Below are 14,034 nucleotides of genomic sequence, written 5' to 3'. Positions count from 1 at the left end.
TGCCGTTTAGATTATCGTCAACTTTATTTACAATTAGACGAAGATATCAGATATTTCGATTAGAAATTATGTTAGAAGGTTCAATTTGAGAGCTCATGTTTTTATTAGAATTAATCGAGCTTACATTTGCCATATAACTTTGCTACTGTTAAATAATTTATTATAAACACCACAGATTTGAACGATTAATTTTCAAAATGTTAAAAAGCTAAATTTCGCACGACGTTCATTGATGTTATCAAAACTAACATCTTTTGCTTATTAATAGTATTGATCAAAGTTGAATTATCTTATTACGGTACATGGAATGTGGAAAAATAAAAAATTCAATGAAAAATGATCTATGTACGTAGCATGCAAATTACTTGATTACAATAATCGTCGTTATCATACCTCATCAAATCTTGATGGTAGATTATTTCTAAATTGCCAGAACACTGTTAAAGAATACGTACCTGGAACAAAACAGAGAAAAGTATGCGTTAGTTTAAAATGTAAAGTAACAAAATATTATTTTTCATTGGTGTAATATAAAAAAAGCAGCTGTCCGCTAAATACGCATAAAGCGAAAATCTTTGGAAATCTGTGAAATAAAGGTGTAAACACAAATTACGCCAGTTATTCGCAAAACGATGCTAACATAGTCTATCAGTTAAATTAACTTTGCGAAAGAAAATGGGACATTCTGTAAAACTGAATATTTTATTACTATTATCATTATGTAGCTTCTGCTCAACACATTTCAATTTTTCCAAGCAAAATATTCATTGCGTAACATAAATCCTGTGAGTGCATCTATAATTACATCACAGAAGAATCGTATCTAATCAAATCGTGAAATCACGAATCCCCTGGAACTGGTTAACCTTCCTTCACCAATGAGTCAACATACAGATCATCTTTTATAACAACGATTCCACCATAATAGAATACATTATTCATAATACGTAATTTGTAATAATAAAGTTCGTTCTTACTACGACCTTCTTAATCAATAATTCAATACTAATAGTGCAATAAGAAAGACGAACACACAGTCTAAACATTTGGAATAATTTCTCTATTATAACACTATCAATTAAAAATCCAATATTAATGGTTCAATAAAAGACGAACTAACTTATCGCACAATCCAGTACTTGATGCGAACGAAGTCTAAAGATTTCACAAATATTGTTATCATCTCGTCAATTAATATTCCAATTTTAATAACACAATAAAACACCGAAGAATTTTCTACAAAATTTGATGCTTGACGAACAAAACAATTAGAAGCAACGAAACTCCAAAAATCTCCTCTGAAAATCTCTCGTCGCTGCACTCCAAATACTCCATCACCACGTTGCTCAGCGAGACCAACGAGGAGAATAAACCAACGTCCTATTCTCCATCGACTCTCTCTTTCTGCCTCACTCCTCTTATTCACCTTTGAGGCAGTGATTCATGGGGCGCTAGGGGTACGGATAAGCCGAGAAAACGCAACATGTGTGCGAACCAGGGTAGAATACCAGGGTAGTTGCTCGACAGTCGGAGCAGATATGGATCGATTAATTATTTAACGAAGCTCTCAGCACCCTGCGCCGCCCACACTGGCCCCGTCAACCGGCCGCCCTTATCCCCTCGCTCTTGCTCATCCTCGTCGCCGCGCCACTGTTTAACCCCGAAGCAACGTCCGTCTGTTTCCGTCTGTATTTTCATCCGTTGCGCATCCAGCTCACCTGCGTTAAGCGACCACCAGCCAAACCTCTCTTCTGTGTCTTCTTTCTCTTTCTATCCGCGTATTCGCTAGGCGTTGCTCCCTTTCTCTTTTCATCCGCGTATTCGCGGATGGTAGCGAGCCGCTCGGTTCGGTCTGAAATTTCATCGTGAACAGGAGGAATCGTAACAGCGATCGCGCGGCGAGGGGCGGCCAGGATAGCCGCGTAATTAGTTTGCCTTTGATGAGAAAACTCGCGATCCACGAGCACGTACGAATGTACGCGATTTTAGAGGGTTGCAGGTAGGTAGGGGTTAGTGAGATTCGCGGAAGAAACGGGGATTGTGTTAACGTGGGTTAACCGGGATTGATAGGGAAATTCTTCAGGGAAGAACTCGTCAAGGTTAGGAAATAATTAACTTGTTATCTCTAAGCTTGCCACTTTTTGTTAGATGGCTTCGATATGTGTGTTTTATTCTGTTTCTTAAATTATTTGCTAACTATTAGGTTGTCTGAAAAGTTTCTTTCGTTTTATAAGGAAATAATACACATAGGATGTTTTTTGTTTTATATCAGTTAATAATAGAAATATAACGAAATGGATTATACCTAATTCAACAAAACAATATAAAACAGAAATTGTTGTTCATCTGTTATCATCTTACGAAACGAAAGAAACTTTTCGGACAACCTAATACCTTCGAGCAAAATTTTCCAAATGTGAAATATTCCAATGATCAAATTGATTCGACACTTTGGTATTAATTAGTACTGGTAATTCGCATATCATTATGGGCAATATTGGTAGTAACTGGAAAACGAACTTATTGCATGGCATATCGAGTGGCAAGGACAAGAGAAGATAATTAACTTCTTTTTCAAGAAAAACGATGCGGTACGATCTTATACAGGATGGTTGGTAACTGGTGGTACAAGCGGAAAGGGGGTGATTCTACGCGAAAAAAGAAGTCGAAAATATAGAATAAAAATTTTTCGTTTGAGGCTTTGTTTTCGAGAAAATCGACTTTGAATCTTCGCTCGGTACGCGCGCACTTTATCGCGTCTCGTTATAACGGATCTCACTGTAGATCGTTGTCTCGATGGATATTATCGCAGTTTAAGTTTGTTTTTGCCGTAATGGAAAATTAGGAATACATAATGAAATAATATGAAGTAATCATAAAGTTTATTATTAAAAAAATTGCTGAAAATGTTGCCCATTCTGCCGAACACATACTTCTGCTCTTCTAATTAAATTTCTATGAACACTTTTTAACACATTGGAAATGTTTATCAACATAACATCAATCGAGACAACGATCTACAGTGAGATCCGTTATAACGAGACGTGATAAAGTGCACGCGTACCGAGCAAAAATTCAAAGTCGATTTTCTCGAAAGCAAAGCCTCAAACGAAAAATGTTTATTCTATATTTTCGACTTCTTTTTTCGCGTAGAATCACCCCTTTTCCGCTTGTACCACCAGTTACCAACCACCCTGTATATTTGGAGATACAAATGTAACTCAGAATTGAGATATACCGAATGCAGTCAATTAAAGTTGGAATTCGGAAATCAACACTTGCTCTTAATTTACTAATATTTCGTACGTAGTACGATTTTCGCGACTATTCTTACAGACCTGTTGTCGAACTATAGAACGTTCTTTTTTATTACGGATTCGAAAGTTCGTGCAAAGCTCGTTTCAAATGTATAAGTTGTAGTAATAGAAACAATCGTTGAACTGCGAAATCTTCGTAAGATTTTTATGAACACAGCCAACGAGATAGAGTTTAAACGGAGATTTAGTTCATTTTTAAATACTGTGACAAATACTTCGCATATTTTCAATACGTTTCAATTTCTCTGTAAACGTATAAATATCCGCAATGTACCTATTAATATACGAACCAGAGAAAACTTATTATTAATAAAAGCTAAGATCAATAACATACAAAAATAAAATTGATTAAAAAGTTGGAGATTCCATGAGTGTTGAGCAACATCTAATTTCAAATGGTCCGGCGGGTCCATCGCTAGTGAAGCGGGACGAAGACAAAGGGATGCACCCGTTAAATGGATCCTTCTGTAAGGAGCCGACCAAGCGAGAAACACAAAGGAATCAGGATCGTTCTTTGCTGTTAAAGATGGCTTGCTGACTACCTTGGGTGAAAAGATTCTCTCGTTACCACCTTTTTTCATCCTCGACTCTGCCGTTCCTACCGTTAATCTCTTTCTTTTTAACTCTTGCGTGCAACGATTGAAATTTCTTAATTAAATAATACAGCATACAATCCGGACAGAAATGGAATAAATACAGAGAAAGATTACATCGCTCAATGGAGTTAATTAAAATTTGAATTTGTCAGTCGACTACAGGAATTTCATTAACTTTATTTTAATAATGCCCTGCAGGAGAAACAATTAAGAACTAATTCATTTTATTTAGGTACATTCGTTTTTCATTTGCCAATCTTCACACGAGTGTTACGTTTTACTATTTAATTTGGAAAGTAGTAGAATAGTAGTCATTAAAGATGAAGAGCGCCATATTATACCATATCATTTTATTTAAATTGATGTAATAATATTTGGTACAACTACCAAAATTAAATATAATTAATTTCAGTATCCACGCTGTACTCTAAATTTTCGTGTTCCACATAAAGAGGGAGAACCAAAAAGTATACCGGAGAACATATTTTACCTGAAGCAGAAGACTCGGCTAAAGATTACAAAATTGAATAACAGTAATTGAAATTAATTATTCGTAAGATAGTAAAACTCCAATTTTACGTAACAAGTAATTTACAATAATCGATACTTTTATCTACACGACGCCAATCACAACGAAGATAAAAAAAGGAATTCAAACCCCAATATAACCAATCTTCGATAAAACGATATTATCCAAAACTACCACGCAACATACGCCAACCCTCTCCAATATTTAAAATTCACCCTCAAAAATTAATTACCTACGCGCGATTAGCAACAAACACGGAAGAGTCGTGGAAGCCTAGCGAAACCGTATCTATCCGCTCAAAATGAAAATTGGCAAATGAAAAGGAGAAACAGAATCTGCTGTATCCCGTCGAAATCTAGGAAGAGAAGAAAATAATCGCAGCCGGAGGGTTGAAAAATTATTCGAAGGAAATTTCGAGCTTTGCTTCAGCAACCGGTCCATCCGTAGAAAAATAAGACGCTAATATTTCAACGAGGCCGAGAGCAGAGAAAAAGAAATAAATAAAAGGAGAAGGTAAGAGAAGAGAGAAGAGGGAATAGTCATGTTACGTAGAGAAAGCGGTATTTCGCGTTTCATTCGCTCCCGGCTACTTTTTCCGCAAAATTCGCTCCTCCTTTTTCAAACTTTCCGTCGGATTATTGTCCCTCGTTCGCTCTCCTTCATTTCACTCTGCGTTATCCTCTCTTCCTCGTACTAGATATATACATAACATATCTCTTTCTGTCTTTCTCCCGGTATCGTTCTTCTTCGCTAGACGAAACGAACTTCCGCGCGTACGCGGGAAGAATTTCTTCGCGAACGTCCGAAAATTCGACCTCCTCGAATTATCTGTTCTCCACCACGACGAGACACATCTTGTTAGCGGAGTCAGCTTCGAATTTTAACCTTCCACCTTGTGGTGCACACGCGAGTGTCTACCACACTCTGCCTTATACAGGGTGTCCCTAAACTAAATGTCAAAATTTCTGGGACCGACGAACGGAGAAAAAAATCTCCCTTAATGATTTACTCATTTTCGCTCCAGTTTGGGGAAAATTACGAAAAGAGAAACGAAGATGTCTTCGTTATTATACTTAGCCATTTAAACTTTCTCATTCGTGACATCATCTATTCAACGAAGATGAAAACTGAATCGCAGCTGCAGTGCATCAAATATCACCGGAGCGATATCTAGTTGCAATTAGAGTGGCCACTGTTAGATACAATGCTTGAATTATTGCAAGAGGCTAATATTTTCAACAATATCTTCGTCGAGTAAATAACACACCTTTTTCTTCTTTCTGTTCCCGCGAACAATTTCTCTTCAAAACGCAGCGAAGCTCAGTAGATATCCAAAGAAATCTTATTTTCCTTAGTTTACCGGTCCCCTACGATTTCCCGAAGTTTTCGAGACACCCAGTGTAATAAGAGTTTTAATCCAAACCAGAGATCAAGTTAGGGCTGGAAACTCAAAGAAACGAACATGGAGGATCGAATCTCACATGGCTGTGTCGCTTTCGTCTTCCAAGTTTTTGTAGTGATACCGACAGGATATTAAAGAGGAACGCGTACCATAAGGTGAATCGAAGCGTATTTCCCAGTTGATCGACGCGAAACTTGGAAAATTGGAGAAATAATTTGACCCATGACGGGAGTGGTTTGTGGAAGACGAAGAAAGAATAGTGTTGGAAAATAAGAGAGGTTTGCTTTTCGAGATGATTCTGGAAATTAGATTGAAGAGTAAAAAATTAGGAACAATTTGCAAGATTCAAACTATGAAGCTTCTTGACGTGTTTAGTGTCACAGTGAATGGGAGGGAAAGTGAAGAAATCGAATTTGGATAGACATTTGTTTTCCCTGCTAAATATTATAATTTGCCTATGATATTTTATATTCTCAATTTTAGTCTTCTTACAGATGCACAAAAATGTCCAGCTCGTTACAGAACGAATATACTTTTCCTAGAAGTCTTCAACATTTACCTTTCTTTTTTGCAAGCTGAAAATTAATTATACGTATACGTATATAACGTAAATATGTTTTACAATTATTACAACATAATTGCTTATATACAAGTATATTCTCTATATTTCTAAACATCGTTAAAATTCTAATCTGATTCGAATCAACGCAGCATCAACACAGAAATGGAACTTTCAACAGTCGCCAAAACATATTTCTTGTAATTGATCACTGTGTCAATACATATACAGAGATGCACGAATTGAACAGTTTAAAGCATCGATAATATAAATTAAATCATACACATCGTACAGATTATATTACAGCGCATCTGAAATAGTTTTCCAATGCCTGAAAACGTTTCATAAACGACCGTATGTACATATGTATAGCAACAGATCGACTCACTTTCGCGGACAATTAACACCGCGAAAAACCACGGTCGCGGTGCAAAGATAAAACCTCGATAGGACACGTATTTTAACTATTTTCCCAGGTGTTCGTGTTTTTCTTTTTTCTCGTTATTTCGTTCGACCGGTTGATTCAGCGGAACGACGCGCTTTTTACGAAAGCATCGTGGGCCGATTGGTCGACTGGCTGCTGGGTGGCTGGGTTCTCTATCAGGCCGGGGCCAATTTCGTCGCGCTTGGTCGGCCAAATTTCATAAAACACGCGCGAGTAAGTAGGGACGCGAAATCAAATAATACTTGCTGTATTAAATGCCACGAACAAACAGGTGTAATTATTCGGCAGCCAAGCGAATATCAAATAATTATCAATGTTTCGCGAGAACGTTTTCCCGGGCGAAAGTATCGCGCTAGCCCGGCCGGAACTAAATTAACGCGGTTGCGTGTAATAACAAACGAATTCCGCGGCATCGATCGACGAATCGCCCGAGGACGTTTAGCCTCCGAAATTGAAAAAAAAACACACACACACACACACACACAGAAAGAAATGCGAAATAAAATGTAGAGAAAATAAAAAAAAACAGGAAATGCAACAGGATGGAAAACTATCGTGCGTTTTCGGCGACGCTCGAGGCTGCAAGTGTTTTTATCGATTGACCCGTTCGTCGACGAACGGTTAATTAACAATCGACGAATTTACGAATTCGTTAATTTATTCTCCATTGCTGGCCTAATTATCATGATATTCGAGTGGGAGGAGAGTTGGGGAAAAATTGGGCAAATGCACGAGTTCTAGCAGCGAGGCCGGTGACGGCCGCCCAATTCCACGCCGGGTAATTAAACGATCGTTAATTAACAAAGAAACGCGTGACTGTATCCCCGGCTTACTTTGCGAATACGCGAGAATGGCTGGCAAGCGTCGACTGCGATGAAAACGAGCGGTGATGGAATGTTTTCGCTGGCCTATCAATTGTCAACACGGTACACAGCAAACATTTGTGAACAAGGAAATAATCAAACGACATGTTGAAACGCCGTTTTTGAGAGGTTGCTGCCATCAATCTGTCGCAAGCTGTTTTCTTTTCGAATTAAAGGGGTTAGATACGATCCACGTCGAAGGATTTTCCTGGGAATCGATATTTATCAAATCATAGAATCGTCTCTTAGATAGTAGACAATGTTACGAATAATAGAAGATGTTGAATAAATAAAGATTCTTGAAGAAGAATTAATTAATAACTATTGAGATATGTATAATTTTATGTGCTAGACTAGATTAGCTGCGTAGTGGTAATACTTGTATGTGAATATCAGTGTGTGGAAGTATGTGTGTGTGCGGCGTCTCGAAAACAAATGAATGTAAAGTGTTCAGTCGGTTAAAAGCTCGCTGAGACGCGTGCAAGTGTGTATCGATGAATATCTTTGAAATCGCTTATCGAATAAATATATAACTATTCCGATATGAATTCAAAGTGTAAATTTAGTGTTCCTATACCATTATTTCGGTTTTTAAGATCCAAAATTCTCAATAATAACAATTCTTAACGAAATCAAGTTCTTCATCAGAGTTTACAACCATATGTATGTATCTATGTGTGTGCAACATTTTTTTCTTATTTTTATTCTCATAAAGAATAATAATAATACTAAGACGGTTAGATTTACGGTACGACTGTCTGACAATTCTATTTCTAAAGAAATTTATTAAATTTCCAGTGTGCCAATCATTCGTTCGAGCCAAGGATCGAGACCTAGAAATTGCTTTATGCACGTAGAAACTGTATTTCCGTGAGCCATATATCCTGTTAACTCAACACTGGATGTTAGTTGCGTGGCGAGCAGTGGTAGACGTGTCGTAAATTCGCAAACAAGGGCACGTAGATAATCAAAGAGTACAGTTACCAAGATAATGCTTTACATATCAGAAAATCGTGGGAGAAGCATACGAAGAAATAAGTAAATATCAGTTGATATCAAAATTTCGTTGTTGTCTAGTTATCCAATTCCTAAACTATGTATCAGATAAAAAGAGTTAGTTCCTAAACGAACAGAAATACCACGTAGCGATTAATTCACTGCGGCAATATGTAAATCGCGTGTATCGTTTTAATACACTATTGATAAACTTTTTCAAATAATTTAAATTTATAATCTGTTAAGCCTATAAGAGAATAGAAGCACCGCGTTCAATCATTAATTTATACATTCATGCACTGTCCGAATATTTATGAGCGTAATGCATATTCCACGATGACAAAGTAGATAACATCGAAATGTATAAGTGATGAACGAATATAGCGATGGTTTTATTCGTAGTATGACGTAACCAGGATATACACAGAGGTACGAAATCTTAACAATAAGGCCAGGTCGAGGCTTTGGGTTATGTAACACTGAACATCTTGCCGTGGAATTTATCGAGCGGCAAAAATTAGGTATCCGATGATGTAAGTTCGAGCAGTATCAATCATAACCTAAGCTACAGATCGAGAAACAAGCTGCTTTTAGACATAGGATTTGTTTGTTTTATTGTTAAGTAACAAGTCACGAGTCTAGTGAAAAATGATGAAATACAGAGGATGATTCATTTTAATGCCCTCCGGTAAATTGCTCGAAAAGCGTACGAAGTTAATTCCAAATTCTTAAGATTTAATAAATCTCCAATTTTTAATTATATTTAGTTTATAATTCATTATTTAGAGTAACTTACGAAAATATGCGAACGTTTGCCATAAAAGCTTTTATGGGTATTTTACGTGAATTGTTTTGGAGCGAAAGATCAACAGGGTTTGTTTCTATCATAATTTACATATTTGGATTTTTCTAATTTTTACGTATATCCTCATCTCAATTTATCGAGCTATTTCTGATACGTATAATTGGAATTGGCGAGGAAGATTTGCTTCTATTTTAGCAAACTTCCCCTTCTTCCTTGCTGTCTGATGAAACCGAAATACTAACTTAAATATTCCAAAATTCGGAGAAGCGAATGGACACTAAAAATGTTTCTCAAATCAAACAGGATGGTAGATACCGCAATGCATCGATGGGTTAACTATTTACCTCCAGTTCACCGAGATAAATAAAAAACGAACACCTCCGCTTCTAAAATTCAGAAAAAGCCGAAAACGAGAGGAACCCGTCGTCAATCTCCTAAACTCTACATCGAAAACATTCATCAACGATTCGACAAACTGAAGAAAAAAGACAAACATCTCCATCGCATAAAATATGCAAAAATTTCAACGAAAGGAAGTGGTCGCTAATCCCCCAAATTTCATATCGAAAATACTAAGCCCAGCTGGAGGTGTCAATGGTCCTGACCTCTCGTCTCCTCGATATTTCCACTGGCAAAAGCCACAGGCTCTCTAGACTTGACCCAGTTTCCACCAATGAGACAGGGAGAGGAATAGAGGGTTGCAGGAGTTGACTGTAATTTAGGGGACGTTGAAGCTAAGTTCTCCCTCGGACAAGTGAGAAACTAGGGGCCAAACAAGAGAGAGAGAGAGAGAGAGAGAGTGAGTGCATTAAAAGCCTCGTAGAAGGAGTTATAGAGGCGAAAGTTTTGCGACCATGTCGCCACGATTACGCGAACCACAGGTTCGTACGTAGTTGTTGCGTTATTCAGGCTAGATTCATGCACACGCGATCGATTTCACGAAGCCGGACGTCGCTTCATCGAGAAGCGAAATACCAGGTTCGGAAAGTCGGCAGCTAATTAATTTCAGCCTTGTGTATACCATTGTCGTTAAACATTTCCTCTGTTGGACAGGCCGGTGATTGCGTTTCCCCTTCTGTGAAATATTCAAAATTCCCGAAATCGTTAGGGTTACTCGTGTAAACTGTTGAGCCGCGAGAGTCTATAATCTCGCACGATCGATTCATCTCGCGGCCACAATACAGTTAATTATCGAGAGAAAATGAAACGCAGCTTCTGGTGAATTGATACGCCCAGTAAGTCGCTTTCAACGCTGCCGGCTATAAGTAGACAGCGGATTCTTATGCGGCTTCGTACTTTTATAAACGGACATAAAGAGATACGGCGTATGTAAAAGTTTGTTTCGTAAGGAATGGAACATACGCGAAGATTACGACGAGCGTACTCCGCTTTCGATATCTTACATATTCTGAAAAACGCAGAGATGCAACAGAGTGTGTACGATATGGAAAAATATATAAAATATGCAAATTGGAATATTCGTTAAAACCTTGGATAGGCGAAACGAAGCTCTATTTACGTTTTACGTTGTATCGCTTGTGTCTATAAAAATATATATTCGAATAAAAATCCGCGGTCCAATAACGAGAACAGGACTAGCGTTTATCAAACCAAAAATCTGTCCGATAATTTTTTCGAAACTCTTCGATCGTCATCTTATACCGCGCACACTGTCGCACCATCGTCACAGGAATATAACATCGAACAGTTAAAACTATCAAAGCATCGGAAATAGGATCACCCTATATATGACGATAACGACACAGCCAACAAGCACGGAACTCTATTAATTTCGTATATACTGCAGCAAATAACACAAAGTTATGAGCCACTACTCTGGGTGGAGTTAACATAATCATCCTTCGCAGAGGCACGTTACGTATGTAGAAGAGAAACAAACAGTAATTTTCGAAATATTTCAAATTCCAGTGACAGCTGGCCGATCGTACACGCATCTAGAATCTGGATCGCGGAATTCTCGCTATAGTGCATTGTTTGCGCACATTGTCGTGTACGTGTTACTTCGCGAGGAAAGGTGGATACAATCCCGCGTTCATCCCATTTGATGCCGGTGCGTCCGTGACGTGGAAGCTAATTAACAGCTCATCGACCAGCCGAACTTTATGCGTCTAAATGCAACGGATTAATTCGTGTACAGGCTACGTCGATCGTGTGCGAGACTTACAAACACTTGCTCTGTTCACACTCTTGCATAACGTTTCTTTCATCGTACCGTGGCGTGTTCCCTTTATTTCTGTTTTTCAGAAGGGACAGGTATTCGAAGTTTTCATTGTTATTCACGTTATTATCGTTTATAGACATCGGGATACTTTGGTCGAATTAGTAGAACAGTATATAAATTATTGCAAAGTGTATAAATCGGCGATGAATTTGTAATTGGAAAAGTTAAATAACGTTCACTATCTTTTATTATCTTCCTGTTACCTATTAGGAGACAGAGTCTAAATTTTCGATAAAAATTTGTCGATATCGAAACTATTGTAATTAAAAGTTCGTAGAAGAAACAAATCGTATAAGAATTCGTCTGAGCTCGTTTCAAAGCGCGAAGGCACAACTTTCACAATTCTCAACTCATTTTCTTCAAAGATGTTTTTACATCATGTAACGGGTGGCAAAGTAAAGACGCCTTTTCTTTTCAAAGTTTACAAACGTCCCTCCAGATATTGAGAAACATTTTTATGATTGAAATTACCATGGACTCGAAGAGAGAAGTCTCTTCTCTAAACGAAGATATAGACTTGGAATAATCCAAGGTACAGTAGGTTGTACGGCCGATGATCTGTGCTCTATGCTTAACGTAAATATTATACAAAGAATTAAAATCAAATTATACAAGGTGCTCGAATGGTACTTTTGTGATCGATTGTGTATTGTTCGTGTTGCAGAGAGTGTACGGGACAGCGAAAGCGGTAAAGTGTCGAAGAGGGCGAAACCAGTGGACCCAGACGCGGAGGACAGCCGCGACAACGAGGACTACTACTACGAGGACGTGGAAGAAAGAAATAATCCAACGAACGAGGCACCGGTTGTACCTCCTGGATTTCTCAGCCCCTCTGTTCGCGAGTATCTCGATCTCGGGAAATCGATACCCGGTACGTAAACAGGATCGTCTTGCGAAACATTTCCTGTTCGCGATCAAAGTTGCTGCTTCGTCTCTTCTTCGATCCTTCTCTTCTTTCTAAGAATTTTATTTCCTCCGTTTCTTCTCTCATCTGTTCGTCTCGTTCTTTCGTCTGACTCCAACTTTTTTCTCATCGCGAGTTTCATTTGTTTTCGCGTTCTTCAAGCTCTTTTCAGCAGGTGTTAAAATTCTTTTACAATTGAGTCTGAACACGAGAAAGCACTGTGAGAGAATAGAAGAGGAGAACTACTGGGATGACTATTTGCAGAGGAATTAGTCTTATCGCGTATTTTATAGATGGAGGTGAAGGTTTCATTGCAAGCAGAATAGAGCGTAGAGCTTGAGATATGGTTTAAGCATTCACTTAGGCACGCGATTCAATTAATTCAATTATCAACCAGTCATTAGTCGTTGACAATTATGAGAAAATAATATAACGTTACGTATTTCGTGTATTTGTTTTAATATTATTATACAGGCTGTTCCAGTTTTTCCCTACCAATTATCGGTATATTTTATAGGTCAGGATCAGAAAAGGGTATCATATAAATATATTTCACTGGAAGAATTGTTAAAGAATTGTTGATAAGAAAAAAAGAAACGATATAGGAAAGTGCACGTTGTTATGATACAAAGTATTGATAGATCAGGTATATTTAACATCCAGTAGTAGTCAAAAGATACCCAATACCTCCACAACTCCAATTTTAACAAGTAATGACATTCTTGCATTGATAGAACCGCTGAACATTTTGAAACGGAGTTATAGTTGGATATCTAAATAAGAAGTGTGGCAATTTCCGTATGAAATACTACTAGTTCATACTCCATTGGTCTACCTTGTTATCTGTACAAATTAAATCTTTCTCTCCCTTTCTCTCTCTCTAACATTATGGAAAATGTTTCAAACAGCAGTCGCGTTAATTTCACTGGAAATTTTATTTTATGAAATGCTTCATTCCTTGAAATATCTATAAAATTCCGCTATGTTAACTGCACAGATCGCGATATAACACACCAAACTATTAATTTCAATAAACCAACATTCGACGATAGGAATAATTATTCCATACTCTCGCATGATCGATCCATGAATAATCATCTTATCCACGCGCTACATTGCCATGATTCTTTATTCAAACAATAAGCGACACGACGTTTAAATCGAAAAATTATCAGACAGATCGTCGAAAAGGAAACACGCTGTCCATATTTTCTGAACAGGTTTCTTTTTTCAAAATCTAATATCAAATGGGATGCTGAAGGAGGAATAAGCGATGAAACGTTTCGGGCAATTGCAGAGGAACTATGGAAAGGAGAACTATGAAAATTGGTCGTTCACGAGAAACGTCGTATTTAAATTCGTTTCTTCCGGTCCCT

At 37.7% G+C, this 14,034-nt stretch overlaps 2 protein-coding genes across 4 annotated transcripts in view; one reads left to right on the top strand and one right to left on the bottom strand.

Annotated features, from left to right (window-relative positions):
• Positions 1-14,034, bottom strand: part of LOC100648099 (tudor domain-containing protein 1) — a 318,253-nt gene that overhangs the window by 97,450 nt on the left and 206,769 nt on the right. The window lies entirely within an intron of this gene.
• Positions 1-14,034, top strand: part of LOC100642644 — a 116,511-nt gene that overhangs the window by 83,668 nt on the left and 18,809 nt on the right. The window contains exon 2 of the mRNA XM_003397553.4: positions 12,419-12,625. Coding sequence (XP_003397601.2) covers positions 12,419-12,625 — 207 coding nt within the window. The remainder of the gene's footprint in view (positions 1-12,418; positions 12,626-14,034) is intronic.

Source organism: Bombus terrestris, chromosome 9, assembly GCF_910591885.1.
Source record: "Bombus terrestris chromosome 9, iyBomTerr1.2, whole genome shotgun sequence".
In the NCBI taxonomy this organism is placed as follows: Eukaryota; Metazoa; Arthropoda; class Insecta; order Hymenoptera; family Apidae; genus Bombus; species Bombus terrestris.
Note: the sequence above shows the minus strand (reverse complement) of the source record. Positions and strands in the feature narration are given on the sequence as shown.